The 16,019-nt window shown below is 44.4% G+C and overlaps 1 protein-coding gene across 1 annotated transcript; it reads left to right on the top strand.

Moving 5' to 3' along the window:
- Positions 1 to 117: 117 nt before the first annotated feature.
- Positions 118 to 14,957, top strand: LOC148814332 (aldehyde dehydrogenase family 3 member A2-like). The gene is made up of 11 exons (XM_088906827.1): positions 118 to 289; positions 1,901 to 2,064; positions 2,965 to 3,196; positions 5,812 to 5,897; positions 6,884 to 7,092; positions 7,491 to 7,608; positions 7,817 to 7,958; positions 8,471 to 8,637; positions 9,126 to 9,225; positions 10,111 to 10,349; positions 12,802 to 14,957. The coding sequence occupies exons 2-11, from the start codon at positions 1,903 to 1,905 to the stop codon at positions 12,814 to 12,816; spliced, it is 1,470 nt and encodes a 489-aa protein (XP_088762953.1). The 5' UTR covers positions 118 to 289; positions 1,901 to 1,902; the 3' UTR covers positions 12,817 to 14,957.
- The last annotated feature ends 1,062 nt before the right edge of the window (positions 14,958 to 16,019 follow it).

Here is a 16,019-nt window from a genome sequence, read left to right as displayed (position 1 = left end):
TCTGTGATCGACACGGGCCTGAGCCAATGACTCGCCTGCTTCCACTCAAGATGGCGAACCGAGCTACGTCGGTGTAGTCGCCTCCCAGAATCGTTGAATTCACTGTTATGGTTTGTTTAAACGTGATATTATCTGAATATCGGTGCCTCCACCCATTGTCGGTCAAGGTTTGAAGGTGGTACAGGCACACACGAACGCTGCAGGACAGTTTTTTTTCCCACAAAACAACAGCCAGGACTTCTCTTGCAGCGACAATAAACTCGGGATTGATTATTTTCGACTATCTGAGGTAAAAAAAAATGCGGAATTCGTGTTTTCTAATGGATGATATGACTCAAAACCGTTAAAGGCAACTCGGGAATTAGTCTTGCCTCCCCGCTAGGTTTTTTTATGTGGTAGTAATCTTAACACTCCGAGAAGATGAAGGGTTGTGAATGTCTATCTTTGCGGCTTTAGTTTGTCTACCTTTTATAAATTTGTAAGAGGCGGATTGCTAAATCAATGCATTAACATAAGGACGTACTGTAGGTCATACCAGCACTTTCTCCTTGTGTAATAAAAAGTGCTCCGCATTTTGCAGACTTCTCTCTTCCCGTTGTCCGGCAGTGTACAGGAGCTAACATTGTGAGTACCGATATATCTGTCAGCTTGATGAACGTGTTTAATTTTTGCTGTCAAAGATTAAAGCTCGTTTTCTAATTTGTAAACTTTTTTTCAGGGTTTTTGTACTAATCTGGCAAATGACATCATTTTTTTCTGTCCTGTGCTATAAATAAGTTACACCATAAGAAGTCTGTGTATTGTATACTTCTGTGAAATTTATTATTTTTACGGGACGGTATGCCACATGAACTCTTCCTACAGCCTGTAGACTACATAGCGGTAGGAACAAGCCTACGTCATTCTGGTGGAGAACAGGGAATATAGCTGTCAGGTGATTCGCAGGTAAAGCAGGAAGAAGGTGACTTTACGCCCTCTCGACAGAGAATCCAGTTTTAGAGATTCTGCAGTGCTCACAAAAGTTATTTAAAAAAAATATAGATCTGTACGTCTGAGAAAATAATTTCAGCTGTTTTTAATTGTGGCAGCAAGTCTCGAATTTATGCAAAACAGAAAGCTTGTAAAGCTGGATATTAATTTGCCTTTGATTCTCAGTCCTTTGGAGGGGTATCAGGTTCTCTTTAGCGCACAAATGAAAAGACTTGCATTGAATTACAAAGTGAAAAGAAAACAGCAGGTGGTGTCAAAGAATCTCAGTTGAAGACGTTAGTATGTTGGGTTTATGTGCACAAGCTGCTTAATCTCCTTGGTGTGTTATATTAATAAGCTCAATATTCCTTATGAGCTAGTCTGCTCGAATAGCAAACCACCTCACTCAAAGCCTTCTCTTGGGTTCTCCTCTGTTACAACATCTTCTTCACGCTGTTGGCTTGACAGCTGCCCTTTCTCTGGCAGTACCAGGCCCAGTTCCTGTCTTCTAGGACAGCCGTGACTCTGCAGTTCCTCACTCTCCTGCAGTATTGGCCAGTGAAGCTGCCCACTGCTGCAAGGCTGCAGCTTTTCGAGTGGCCACACTTCTGTCAGATCCTTTGATTTCACCTTTTGTTCTTTTATTTGGAAGTAGTGGAGGTGTGAAACGATTTCCCCAGCCATGCCCTCGAACACGATACCCTCCCTGGTTTCTTTCAAGAAACGGCTGGATTGTCCAGTCTGGCCAGGAGGCTCTTCTTTACACAAAAGGTGGTGGGAGTGTGGAACGAACATTCCAGCCCACAGCTGTTGAAGCTGAAATCCTGGTTTCGTTCAAGAAGCACCAGAACGAGGTCTTGAACCCTTTCTTGCGTAAATAAAGCTTCTGTCTGTCATGTTGCCTTGTGTCCCCCCCCCCACCCCCCCCCAGCCATGTCCCGAGAGAAGGAGGCTGTTGACCGAGCGAGGACTGCGTTCCTCACCGGGAGGTCACGACCTCTAGAGTTCAGAGTTCGTCAGCTGAAGGCACTGCAGCGGTTCATCACTGAGAGAGAGAAGGAGATTGCAGCTGCGCTTAAGAAAGACCTCAACAAGGTGAACCAAGATTGCTGCAGGCTGCATCTGGGGGTCGCAGACCTCCGGTTACTGGGAGTTACTGCTCCACTTTCTCCCTGTCTCTAGTATTGTTCACAGGTTGTCTCAGGCTGGTGTTTCCCAATTGTGGTGCTGGAATACCCCTGTCTGTTCAGGTTTGCATTCCAGCTGAACTTTGACAGTTTGTCTCATCAAGCTTTTCAGTTGAACTGTTTGTTATTAAAACTGTTTCAGTTCGCAAATAGTTGAACGAGATTAGATATTAGCATGAGACCTGCTCCGTTTCAGCTCTCCTTTCACTAAGGCCTGTGTCAGTGATACGGCTGAATTTAACCAGAAGGCCCATGCAGCACTGAGAACACTTGTTTGACAGCCCTTTGTCTCACAAGTTGTGGAGGTGATAGCGTTAGAGATCATCAAGAGTGGTGTAGAAAGCTATAGGGGAGCAACAATTTGAAAGAAAGTTGAAACTACAGTGTGATGCAGTGCAGAAAAGAGTGAAATTCAAGTGGCTTTCATTAAGATCTCTGTTGGAATGAAAAGCACAAGGGTACTCTCGAGCCTAGATTGGAAAATGCCGCCTTAGACTAGATGAAAAGGTTTGTATCCTTCCCTGCAAAAAAAGTAAAAATAATTGTGGTTTCACTGTATGTTTATGCAGAGTGCATTGGGATGTCCTATTATTCAGTCATTGAGCTATGTCTGAAATATTCCTTAAGTTCTCTTTTCACAGCAGTATAGTTATTGATCCTATTTGAAGAGCCTCAAAAGGCTTTGTGCTCTATTAATCTTATCTAGCCTGCTTGATATGTGTTGCACTGTTGCTTTTAGAGCTCCGGGTATATGTAAGACAAAAGAGCATGTGTACGCCTGCCGGTGAAAACGCTGTGGTCTGTGCAGAGCCAGTTTGATACCCCCCTGTACGAGCTGATGGGGCTGGAGGCAGAGATCGCTCTGACCCTGGAGAGGCTGGCGGAGTGGGCAGCCCCCCGGCCAGTGGAGAAGACCCTCCTCACGCTGTCCGACCAGGTCTACATCCAGCCTGAGCCCCTGGGGGTGGTGCTGATCATCGGGGCCTGGAACTACCCCATGGCCATCACTATCCAGCCCCTAATTGGGGCCATCGCTGCCGGTAAGCAGAGAACGCAGCCCTCGTAGCTGTGGCTGTGTAGAGTAGGGCTGGGAGGTTGCATCTACACTGGGGAAAGAAATACTGGTTCCTGTATTTGTTTTATCCTTAGGTTGGGGGTACTGACTTAGTTTTTTCATGTTTTTGTGCAAAGGTTTGCTAATAAATGTTAAAAGCAAAATACAGGTTGGGGTTCCCTGTTCATGCATAGCCTGACCATTTAACAAACTTGGGTTCAGCAGTTTCGATAAGGCCAATTCAAATTTGATAATGAAGGCATTCAATTAGATCGTCTACTAAACCTGCAGTAAAGTAGAATAACAAAAGCCGCCTGGGGCAAATGGGCTAGGAGGGTGTCCTCGTACACACTGTGTAGCATTTCTGCAAGGGCGGGGATGGACTGAAGGGAGGGCAGGAGCCAATGAGTCATGTTTGTTTGCAGGTGTAGTTCTGGGCTGGCTGGCTCAGCACCTCAGCAGTGTATTCCATCTCTTTCTAAAAGAACCCCGACAACTGAAACAAATGTGTTTTTGAAGCTCCTGTACGGACATTTAACAATAGTTTTATAGCACTAAAGTTATCAATTTTCAAACCATTTTGTACTCTTAGGGTCCACAAATTATTCTACAGTTTAAATTACCTGACTAGTTCTACATGACCTGTATGAAATGAAAAAGTGGCCTCTTCCTCATGCAGAGCTGAAGAAAATGGAACAATTTAGTTCCGATCCAACGTGTTAATAAGGTATTACACACTGTTTTGATTTGTTAATTTTGCTTTACTTTCAAGGGCTGTGAAGGTGACAAAGGAGGTGAGGTCAGAGGTGAGGTGTCACTGCGTTCTGCAGTGCACTGCGTTGACACAACCGGGTGAAAATAATCATTGGGGAATGAGTTTGCACACCATCTGCTTTAAATGAAATATGAAAGGTTAGGTCACACAGTACATTACATAAATGCGCAGAATGTTGCTTTGTTAATGTGCCTTTATTAAATCTGTGAATTAATACTTGCAGAATGTGTGCAAATGATTAGCTAAATGATATGCACTGTATGCAGGAGCTGGGGTGCACAGCTTTTGTAGATGAAAGAAATCCTTGAATTGTGGTTTGTGAAGTTTGCGTCTGTATTTATACTCTCCCCCCCCTCCCCACCAGAACCTTTCGTTTTCTTTTTATTCGTATGATATGTAAATGTGGAATTGAAATGAGATCGCTTAACGAGATCAGAATCTTGTAGGCAGGCTTGATTTACGGCCTTTGACATACTTTTGGTTTACTATCCTGAACCAAAAGCCATTAGATGAACTTTGTGCGATAGGGTAAAGCAGCGAACAACAGATTCAGTTTGTGCTTTCTGCTCTCATTGTTACGCTTTGTTATGCATTGTTGAGAGTTGCAAAGGTTGAGAAAATGAGAGGCACTGGGAGATCTAAAATCCCTTAATCCTTTTAAACAGGACTTGTTAGGATAGGGTGTCCATGCAGTTTCCTGAATTTCTTTAACCGTTGTAATACTGCAGCCTTCACTGTTTTACTGCCTGGAAGGCCTCTCACCCAGTGCTCTTATCATTGCTTTTAGAGCTACAAGGTTACTGTCTTTCACTTGGGGAGAGAGGATCAAGCCCAAGGCATATTGCCTGATAAAAGGGGCAGATTGGAAGTAATGCTGTGTCATTCTCTTAAAGAGACTGTCACTCTTTTTCCACTAGATTTACTAGTTTAAACAAAATGAGCTGTGTAGAGCAGAGGAGATCAGGTCTGCAAAATAAGACCATGTCTACATAGAGTTAGTTAACATTGCGGTTCAAGTGGATTACATGATGTAATATTCACTAAAGAGGTCCTACACTAAACTATGTATAAAGTCGTTCTTATTTAAAGTTGGACACACTCGAGGGCAAAGGGGGAGATTCAGATTTCAGGAGTTAATGACCAGTGAGAAGGCTTGAATCCAGAAGTGTTCCACGAAATGTGGAAAACTGTTAGCTGAAACACTCAGAGCAGAACATTTGAGGGTACCTTTCCACTTCCTTTATGTGGTAGAGGGTTGAGCTGATGTTGAATAAATCTTTTCACTTCCTTTTTTACTGTCTAGTTGCAAGAAGTAAGTTAGGGGCTCCTGATATTTTTTTCTTGCAGTCACTTAGGTCCAGATGAGGTGCTACACAAAATGGCAGTTATCTGAATTGTTTGTTTTCAGCAAGCATAGACTCAGCCTGTTGTAATTCCTCTCCTCCCTACTGAGAGCTGAGAGTACTGGCGCACTATGGCTGCTGTCGCATCATCCAGGTGGGGCTGCACACTGGTGGTGGTGGAGGGGATCCCCATTACCTGTAAAGCGCTTTGAGTGGAGTGTCCAGAAAAGCGCTATATAAGTGTAGGGAATTATTATCATTACCACTTATTAGTCATATAAAAGGTGCGAACTGTATCAAAACGTGGTTAAGTCTGCTCTTACTAAAACAGTTTTGTCCTTAGAAGAAGAAGGAAGGAATGAAGTCAGTGTCACTGTAACGTTCGGTGACAGGACAGCACAACCTGGTGGCTGGATTTTAAAACTGCGCTGTGGATGCTTGCACTTTCTCTCGTTTCAAACCCTGGCTCTTCCTCTCCTTCAGGCAATGCAGCCGTGTTGAAGCCGTCGGAGGTGAGCGCGCACACAGCAAAGGTGATGGAGGATCTGCTCCCTCTGTACCTTGACAAGGTAAATTCTCCCCCCCTCTATGTTGCAGGTGTTTTCTGTGCTTCTCTCTTTTGTTTGTGTTTAATGCTGTTGACTGTTGACACCTGCATAAATGCAATACAGCATTGCTTGCTCTGCTTCTGTTAGCTCTGAAGCGTGGATTTGCCATAGTGCTTTTTGTCCCGGCTATTATTTATATTACTCCAAATACACCAGTACAATACAAATACACTAAAAGCTGACTTTGGGTCTGTGATACTCATGCAAAGCCAGGTGGAGGCAACTAAAGCACGCTCACTGCAGGCAACAGTCATTCATCCTGCTATTATTTGTCCTGAAGGCAAAACTTAATGAGAAGCGGCTCACAGTCTGTCGTGCAAAGCGTATTTTTACTGTAGGGCAGGGCCAGCACCAGGTGTAATCGCTCATCAAAGAGCAGCCTCAAGACCCCCAGGCCTGGCAGACATAGCCCCTCCCACCAGCCTCACCGCGCGGCCACGCTGGAGCAGTGAAGAGAGCTGGTGCACCCTCTCCACCAGCTGTGACTGAATTTCTTCATATTTTCCCATTTTTTCTGTATATGTGTAACTATGTAACTAAAAAATAACTACAGTAGGTCTCTGCAAATAATGTATTTTTATTGGGTGGCTCTGTGGTTAGCATTGCTGTCTTGCAGCCCTGAATCTGGGGTTCTGTCTGTGTGGAGTTTGTATGTTCTCCCCAAGTTTGCGTGGGATTCCTCTAGGTACTCTGGTTTCCAAAGACATGCTGGTAGGCTTAAGGGGAGCTGCAGTCCCAATTTCTCAGACCTGTTATTAAGTCTCGGTAGCAGAATAAATTCATTGACGGTCTAGAAACAATTTACACATTTTGAATTTGCTGTATTGTGTAGCTTCTTAATATATCCATCTATATCCGTCTCTCTGTATTGTCAGTGCCTCTGTTCATGTGATGATCTTTTGTGCAGCGTGTGCTGTGAGGTCTGTGCCTGTGATGCTCTCTCCCAGGAGATGTACCCAGTGGTGACCGGGGGAGTCCCAGAGACCCAGGAGCTCCTGAGGCAGCGCTTCGACCACATCTTCTACACCGGCAACAGCACTGTGGGAAAGCTGGTGATGGAGGCCGCCTCCCGCCACCTCACCCCCGTCACCCTGGAGCTGGGCGGGAAGAGTCCCTGTTACATCGACAAGGCCTGCGACCTGTCCGTCGCCTGCCGGTCAGTTAGACCTCGAGTGCCACATGATGGGGCCGTCACACTGCCGTCGGACAGAACGATACCTCCAGGCCCAGGGAGTGCAGTGATGTCCGAGTTGGTGACCGAGCAGGGTAGCAGTTAGGGTCAGCTTGAATGTGCCTGCTGAACATTTCTCTCATTCTCTTCTCCGAAAATCAGTGACTTTCACTTATCAAAGGTCATAGAAAGGAGAAGGTAACTTAAACCCAACATCATGCACATTTATTCAGTTTAGCTGCTAGAACTAGTGTTTTCAGACTTGCATTTGTTCTTATAAATTCTCTTAAAGCTGTGATCTTCCTGTTATTTTAGACACATTGTATTCACATTGTATTATGTCTGATCTTCTCCTTTTCACTCCTCTTGCTTGCCCCCTGTAGCCGGATCACCTGGGGAAAGTTTGTGAACTGCGGTCAGACCTGCATCGCTCCTGACTACATCTTGTGTGACCCCAGCATACAGGACCGAGTGGTGGAGGAGATCAAGAAAGCACTCAAGGTGTTTAGCTCTTTTTTTCCCAAGGGGATGCTGCAAAATAAGCTGTTCTGGGATGGTTGCTCTTCTTTTAATTGAAGAGCTGTAGGGCCAACAGACATGAAAAGAAGGGGATGACGGTGGAATGAATGAAAACTGGATTTGATAAAGTCAGAAGAATGATGGAAGAGCTGTGGAAGGTGATGTAAAGTTTGTTTTGTGCCATTTCCAGGAATTCTACGGCGACGACCCCAAGACCTCACAAGATTACGGACGCATCATCAACCAGCGCCATTTCAAAAGAATTCTGTCTCTGCTGGAGGGCTGCACTGCGGTGCTGGGCGGAGAGCACGATGAGTCACAGTGTTACATTGGTAAGAATCTGTTTTGAAGGGAGGTTTACTGGGTTGTGGGTGCTACTATGAGACACTCCTTTACCCAAAGTGAATTACAGGCACCATGCAGTGAGTTATGACTTGTCAACTAATGTTGCAATCCCAATAGGCCCCTGAATATTGCATGTGCTTTTAGTGAGCATCATGGAGTAGTTATCTTTCCACACTCATAACTGGAAGTCTGTGGATTTGAATCCTGAACAGGGGTTGCTGTTGTACCATCAAATAAGATGCTTCTGCAAGAGTGCTCCGGGAAAATACCCATCATTTTAAATGCGTGAAAATGTAAGTCATTTTAGGTACAATTGTCAACCAACTAAATTTGCAATGATTGATATTCTGTAGGACAGAGCACAAAGAAGACATGTCCGGGGTCAGTGACTGAGTCAGAGCTTCAGCCAGTATTTGACTTGTGCAACATCTGGAGTCGCAGATGTTGTGCCCTGAGCTTGTTCAGTGACGGTGACTCTTTCTCTCCCGCCCCACCTGAGCCCCCACTGTCCTGAAGGACGTGACGCCCCACTCCAGGGTGATGCAGGAGGAGATCTTTGGGCCGGTCCTGCCCATCCTGAGCGCGGGCAGCGTGGACGAGGCCATCCGCTTCATCAACGAGCGAGAGAAGCCGCTGGCGCTGTACGTCTTCTCTTCGGACGACAAGGTGACGCACTGTGACATTGAACACCGCTGTTCAGTCAGGCAGGATGAGGAAGTTGCTATATGCTTGCCGCTCACCGTGAGATGAGCTCTGTCACATTCGACACACTGTGTACATACAGTATAATACGAGCCGTGTTAAACAGAAGCCAGGGACGATGGCTGAGCCAGGTCACCACAGTGTTCTCCTTCAGTGTTTCGACTGGGGACATTGCAGTAAATTAAGAGGTAGCTCAGAAAAAAAAAAACACGAGCAACCTCTTGATTCTTAGCTTCTGAGTGAAATGCAGTTTTTATTGGAAACGGATAAAAAATTAAGGTTCCTCACAAAACTTTTACCCCACTTTTAAACTGTGCGCCGGCTGATATTCGCTGCCCGAGGTCCAGGGCCTGAAATCGGCACGCGCCTCCTGTTCAACACGGCCCGTGAGAAACCGCCGCGGCCCTGTCCTCGTGTCCCCCCGTCCCAGCGGCTCTCGCTTCCCGTTCCAGCTGATCAAGAAGGTGATCGCCGAGACGTCCAGCGGAGGGGTGACGGCCAACGACTGTCTGCTGCACTACTCTATCAGCGCTCTGCCGTTCGGGGGAGTGGGTAAGCCGGGGCGCATTCCTGGGGAAAAAAAAGTGTTTACTCAGTGGCTGTTGTAAATTAATACGTTACACTCATATAGCGCTCTTCTGGACACTCCACTCATAGTGCTTTCCAGGTAATGGGGATCCCCTCCACCACCACCACCAGTGTGCAGCCCCACCTGGATGATGCGCCAGTACTCTCCCCACACACCAGCTCTCAGTGGGGAGGAGAGCAGAGTGATGAAGCCAGTTCATAGATGGGGATTATTAGGAGGCCATGATTGGTAGAGACTAGGGGGGAATTTGACCAGGACGCCAGGGTTACACCCCTACTCTTTTCGAGAAACACCCTGGGATTTTTAATGACCACAGAGAGTCAGGACCTCGGTTTTATGTCTCATCCAAAAGACGGCGCTTTTTTATAGTATAGTGTCCCCATCACTATACTGGGGCATTAGGACCCACCCAGACCGCAGGGTGAGCCCCCCCTGCTGGCCCCACTAACACCTCTTCCAGCAGCAACCTCAGCTTTCCCAGGAGGTCTCCCATCAGGTACTGGCCAGGCTCACACCTCCTGAGCTTCAGTGGGCTGCCAGTTGTGAGTTGCACTGTGATATAGCTTCTGACAAAATGTGCTTGGGGTGTTCAGCACCTCTAACCCGGCAATATTTGTGCGTCTCTTTAACCCCAACTGCAGAGTCTGAACAACAAGTTAGAACTTTGAGAGATACCAGGGTGTCCATTTCCTGTGGGTCGGAGCATTTGCCATGAGCCCGCTATATTTGACCTATATCTATCAATAGAAACTAATTTTTCTACCCCATGATAAACTGTCTGCACCCCACTATCGGTCCTGCGGCAGGGATGACAGCAAAGCTAACGCCGCGTCCGTCTCCTCCTCCAGGCAACAGCGGCATGGGCTGCTACCACGGCAAGCACAGCTTCGACCAGCTGAGCCACCTCCGCGCCTGCCTGATCAAGTCCCTGTCCATGGAGGGCATGAACAAACTGCGCTACCCCCCTCACTCTGCCGACAAGCTCCGCTGGACCCGGATCCTGATCCTGAAACGGATCAACCTGGGCTGGCTGGGCCGGCTTGGGCTCGTGGCTGTCCTGGCGGTTCTGGCGGCTTTTCTGGTCCAGGTAACGGAATCGGATGTTCCCTCACCCAGTGTGGCTCTTGATGGATAGTTTTTGTTTAAAAATCAGCATGGTGGCACGTCGGTTGGCGTTACTGCCTCGCAGTACTGGGGCCCTGGGTTCAGTTGCTGTCTGTGTGGAGTTTGTACGTTCTCCCCATGTTCATGTGGGTTTCCTCCCACACCCCAGAAACATACTGGTACAGTAAGTTACTTGGCTTCTGGGAAAAAGGGCCCTGGTGTGGGTGTGTGCGTCTGGGTGTGCCCCTGCGATGGGCTGCGTCTCGTCTGGGGGGTACCCTGTCTTGCACCCACTGCCTTCTGAGATAGGCTCTGACTCCCCCCTGACCCTGAATTGGAATAATTGGTTGGACAGATGGATAACGTTTACAATAAACTGTGAAAGCCAATATTGGATCATCAGTGTTTCTTTACAATTTGCCTCAGTTCTCAGTTCCAAAAATACAACTTTGTTTTACAGAGTCGTAACTACCTTCACTCTGGGATAAATATGTTTTCAAAAATTGCATTCCTTTATATTTAATAGCATGTAATTGGTAAGATGCTTCCCTGCTAGAAAGAAGTTGGAGACGCTATAGTTGAGCATAACCAAGTAATACACAGAAGGCTCTTGTCTTTGAAGGAGCGATTAATGAGGCAGTTTCCTGTTAGGTGGACTGTGAAGGTCTCTCATTGAAGGCACATTGGCTCCAGGCCTCAGTAATTGCAGATTAGGCTAGCAACTGATCCTACTGCGTGATGGACAGAGCACTAAGGCTGAGGGTGTTGTCTGGAACAGACAAATGGAAAAGGTTTTATTGTGTTTTTGTCCTTGGTATCTCCTGATGGAAAGAAACAGGCTGTTAATGCACTTTGGTCAGGAGTTAATCTGACTTTCTTCCCTGAAAGAGGTTAAAGTGCTCCCACAAGCATGGGTCAGTAAAGCTGAAGCCTTTATGAATAACTTAGTTTCCATCTAAGTTGTGGTACTGTTAGTAACATGCATTCATACACAGTCAATCATACTGTAGGACTGAGAGACATTCCAAATCCAGGATTGAAATCTATTATCGTGCTCAGGAGTTTCTCTACTCCTTCCACCCACTGACCACAAATAATTAGGTCATTTAGTACAGAACAATATCACTACATCATTGTAGAGTTGTGCACTCTCCTTCATTATGCCTTAAATTCCATGCCAGGCGCCCCACAACACAGCAGGTCAGGTGGAAGAGTGAGAAATTGCTTCACCAGTTGAATTCAGGGAGAATTTGAGGAACTTCAGATTGTGCAGGGCCAGAGTGGAGTTAATCCCAGTACTCTCCCATCCCAGTACTCTCCCAGCCCTGAGATCAGTGGTAGCTTTCCTGCTCAGACACATACCTAACAAGCAAGAGTTTAAGTGAAATTTCATGGGAATCGGGGTGAAGTGTTTGCATGATTCCAAGAAATAATTAATCTGTATTATTTTGTATACAACTTTTGCTGTGTTTTTCTAAGTGTTGCTTTGCTCATGTGACCTAACATGACTAACATGTTTGGTTTAATTATTTTAGTTTTAACTATGTAAGTTGAAAGATAAATGCTGTGAGTAACTTAACAAGCCAGATTTTGTCTTTCCTGACAATGTTCTACATTGTTTGTGAAATGTATCCTTTGAATGCTCCACTAGGCCCGTGTGTTCACTGATCAGTGACCCTCTTTTCTGAAAAGAAATTGAGTATAATTATATATCCCCACTTCACTGCCCTGCTTTGTTCTTTTACCCTTTTTATACTAATGGATCTTCCTTCCAGTGTCTAACAGACTATTGTTAGTCAAGTTGGAAAATTACCACTTCTCTGCATTTCTGTTATTCTGCATTTTCTCAGATCATGCCATCAGCCCAATTCCCCATCCCCCTTCCACTCCCCTGTTTCAAAATGGAAAAACCATGAACCCTAGTAGATAATAATAGTTAATTATTAATAATTCTAATGAATGGCTTCCTTAACAAAAGTGCCCTGTGGAATACCCTAGTAAAAGTACAACTAAATCCTAATAAAGCTTGGAGAGGTTTGGCAGTCTGTGATGCCTTATAAAGCATGGATGGTTGTGAAGTGTTGATGTTCGAAAATAGCATTTTGGGTGAAAATCATAAGGGCATAACATCATGAGGGCTGAGCGGTAGCTCTGGGGCTTAGGGTCTGCGCCTGTGGCTGGAAGGTTGCCGGTTCAAATCCCATGGCTAGCAGAGGAATCCTACTCCATTGGGCCCCTGAGCAAGGCCCTTCACCCCAGCTGCTCCAGGGACTGACCCTGCACTCTGACCCCAAGCTTCTCTCTCCCTGTTTGTGTGTCTCATGGAGAGCAAGCTGGAGCATACGAAAAGACAAATTCCTAATGCAAGAAATTGTATATGGCCAATCAAGTGATCTTATCTTATATGTGTTTTGCTTTTTTCCTGTGTGTTGCAGAGGTTTGTACAGTGAGGCTGCTGTAGCGACGGAAGAGCACTGACCATGACTGTCAAGAGAGACCATGCAGCATGCAAGAGCTTTAATCCAGCTTGCTAGGCTGCGTACCACCAGTGAGCTCCGGAGTCAGTGGTCTGTGTGGAGAAAAAACTAAAAGGGTTCTTAGCTTAGCTGTTTAATCCTACTGATTTCCTTCAATGCAACCAATATGAACTGTTAGTAGATTTCTGACATGCAATGCTTGGTGGAATTGCAACTCCCCTGGTTTTCTTTTTTAATTTTTTGAAAAAAAAAACACATTTTATTTCCATGACCTCAGAATAATGGAAGTAGTCGGAAAGGCTGAACAGAGACTGATGTTCCACCAATGTGTCGATCGCTTCCTGCAACACCTGGCTCCAAAAAAGAACATGGACTGTAACTGTGCTATTCAGTTTTCATGCCAGAATCAACTGTTCAGTGTTATCTCAACATTACATACACCACTGTAAAAAGAGAAGGTTTTGTGAGCAAGACCTTACAAATTCCATGTTAAACATGGTTTGTTATTCTTAAGTGCAAAACTTCAAAATTGTGTTGGTGTAAAAATGGACGCTGAAGCCCATTAGTGAAATTAAGTTGCTGCAAAAAATCCCTTAGCATTTAATATTTTGCTCTAATATTGCATTTTAACTCTTTTTAGATTACCATTAGGTCTTCCCTGGAGTTATGTGTTAGGGACCATTGTGAAAGATCATATTAATATAGTCAGCATGGACTCAATGCCAAAGCTGACTCAATACCTCTGTGTGTGTTTGGAGGCTGATGTTGAAGACCTCCAGCTGCTGTATGTGACATGGAAACTGACTGAAATCTCAGCGGCGTGTCCATTCACAAACTGCAACAATTGTGCTACTTTTTAAATTCCACTATGGGTAGCGGAAGGAAGATGTTAGAGTGTGTCTCATGACTACATCTTTGTCCATTTAACTTTATTTCTGTGGGCCTGAGGCAAGTTCTAATCCTTGCCCAGTTAGTTTCCAAGAAGTTTACACGGGGTGACACAAGTACTTTCTGTGTAAGCCAAGAAAGAAAGTTAGTTGACCCGGATATATCCCACTGGTCATTTCTGATACTGAACATTTCCTAAATTTTGCAAGCATGCTTATCGACCTAATAATCAACACTAATTTTTGCATTAAAGACTTTTGGAATGCCCCTTTGCTTTTAGTTGTAGTTTTCGCTACAGTAGTGGTAGATAGTGTAGTTTTTAGGAGATTTTTTAGTAGTTTAGTAGATAGTGTAGATAATGTAGTTTGAGATAGTGTGCACTTCTATCACGTGATACAGATTTTGCTGCTAGTGATGGAAAGTTGTTTAGTGTTTTGGTGCAGCGAATGTGCTTCGGTACCTTTACTCGTGAAATTGGGATTTCTGATCCAGTCAGTATTATAGCTGGACCGTGTAGGCTTTCCATCTGTCCAAACTTGCTTTCAGAATTGCATTGACATGAGTGCGATTGAAAGGCAATCCAGAAACAAAGAAATTACTTGCAATTAGAATATTTGTGATGTAAGAAATATTTAATTTAATGTGCATTTTTTTCTCCCTGAAAGCTTTCAAAACTGTTTTATTTTTATCCTTTGGACAATGACACAATATTAGCTACTGAATTCAGAATGTATGTTCTCAAATTGATCTCAGCAGGGTTGACTGAATGCATCTTTATTTCAAAGTGGCTGAATATAACTACATTTCACAGCTTCCAGCACTTTATTAATATTAGTTGTTTTAATTCAGCTTAAATAAGAGTACTGTTATCATGTTTAATTTTAATGGGATAACACTGTTATAATATTATAATAACTATTATAATAACTAAAACCTTTATAATATGAATAACATTGTTAAAATATTACTCACATTATCTTTAATGATAAATATTAAATCCATACATTATCTCATTACCACAAACTGAACTACAGACTGTTGAATGCTGTTAATTATGTAAGTGTTTAATTGTTTTTTGTCCACTGTCAATGAAGGAATTGTTTTATGCTTTACTGGAGATGCAAGCTTAAGTCTCCACAAACAGTAAGTGTATGAACTCAGTACTGAAACGTTTTACGTTCCTGTAATTAAGTTAAAATTTTATTGAAATAAAAGTAATACAACCATTTTTGTTCTTATTTGTAACTTGATGATGCCTTGCTTGAAGAGTGTCGATGAGAGCAGTTTCAAACAGTATTATTTCACGTTTCATTATGCCTCTCCCACTAGTTGATTAATTTTGGACCCTTATCTCTTCTTGTGCAATAATTATGTACTCGGAGAAACATTTTCTTAGCAAGCGACACTAATCCTCCTGTGTTTTCATGGATGGAATTTAATAAGAGGAGTCATTTTGCTTATTGAAACTTTGTGTTTATCTGATGTGTTATAATGCTGAGAGACAAACAAGGCTGTTTTTCCAAGAGGAAATCTTGTCGATAACAATGTCTAGATCGGTGTTTCCTCGCAGGAGGCTCGTAGGGGTTGTGTTCACCTGTCTGTTACAATGTGAGGACAGGGCAGACTCGTAGATCTGTGATCTGCCTGCTGCCCAGCTCAACGGCTGTCAGCGGAATTTAGATCTGCTCAGCCCGAGATTTTAAATAAGAGTCCTGGAGCCACAGGCTTTTATCTCAAAGCTCTGAATGCGATGCACATCAATGGGACCATCAATGACCGTCGGTTAGCACAGTGCGAATCTCTTGCCATCATAAACGTTGGATGAACATCTACTTCCAATGTCCCGCTAAAAATGTCTAAACTTATTTTTTTATGCCAAATCGCCCACCTCCTCTCCCCCAGTGTCACAGCACCAGGCAGGCCCTGACCCCTGGGCTCCAGCAGAACGTTTCACAAGCCTGTCGCCTCGTTGGAGGGCAAGTGCTGAACCTGCACAGCTTTATCGGGAGCAGAGGAAGGAGGTGACCCGGGATCTCGTTGGCACAAACATTTTATACAGGTTTTTCTGCCAGAAGGCGATAGTTGTGTTCGTGGGAAAACACCGCCATAGAAACCATTAGTTTTATTAAGGAATTAAGGGTTTAGGGAAGGTATTTTTTCTGCAGTAATTGTCCGTATTCTAAGTTTAAAAGTACTACTTCTGTTATTGTTTTCTGTCCACTAGCAATGAAGGAATTGTTTTATGCTTTACTGGAGATGCGGGCTTAAGTCTCTGCATTATTGTTATT

Source organism: Atractosteus spatula, chromosome 27 (genome assembly GCF_055471065.1).
Source record: "Atractosteus spatula isolate fAtrSpa1 chromosome 27, fAtrSpa1.hap1, whole genome shotgun sequence".
Lineage (NCBI taxonomy): Eukaryota > Metazoa > Chordata > Actinopteri > Semionotiformes > Lepisosteidae > Atractosteus > Atractosteus spatula.
This window is presented reverse-complemented; position numbering and strand designations above follow the sequence as displayed.

What these genes read in the sequence shown, in the direction of transcription:
- LOC148814332 (XM_088906827.1), top strand. Translation starts at nt 1,903, where the DNA reads ATGTCCCGAGAGAAGGAGGCTGTTGACCGAGCGAGGACTGCGTTCCTC. An exon ending in TCCCTCTGTACCTTGACAAG is followed by an intron (nt 5,898 to 6,883) that starts GTAAATTCTCCC and finishes GCTCTCTCCCAG; the next exon opens with GAGATGTACCCAGTGGTGAC. An exon ending in TCTTCTCTTCGGACGACAAG is followed by an intron (nt 8,638 to 9,125) that starts GTGACGCACTGT and finishes TTCCCGTTCCAG; the next exon opens with CTGATCAAGAAGGTGATCGC.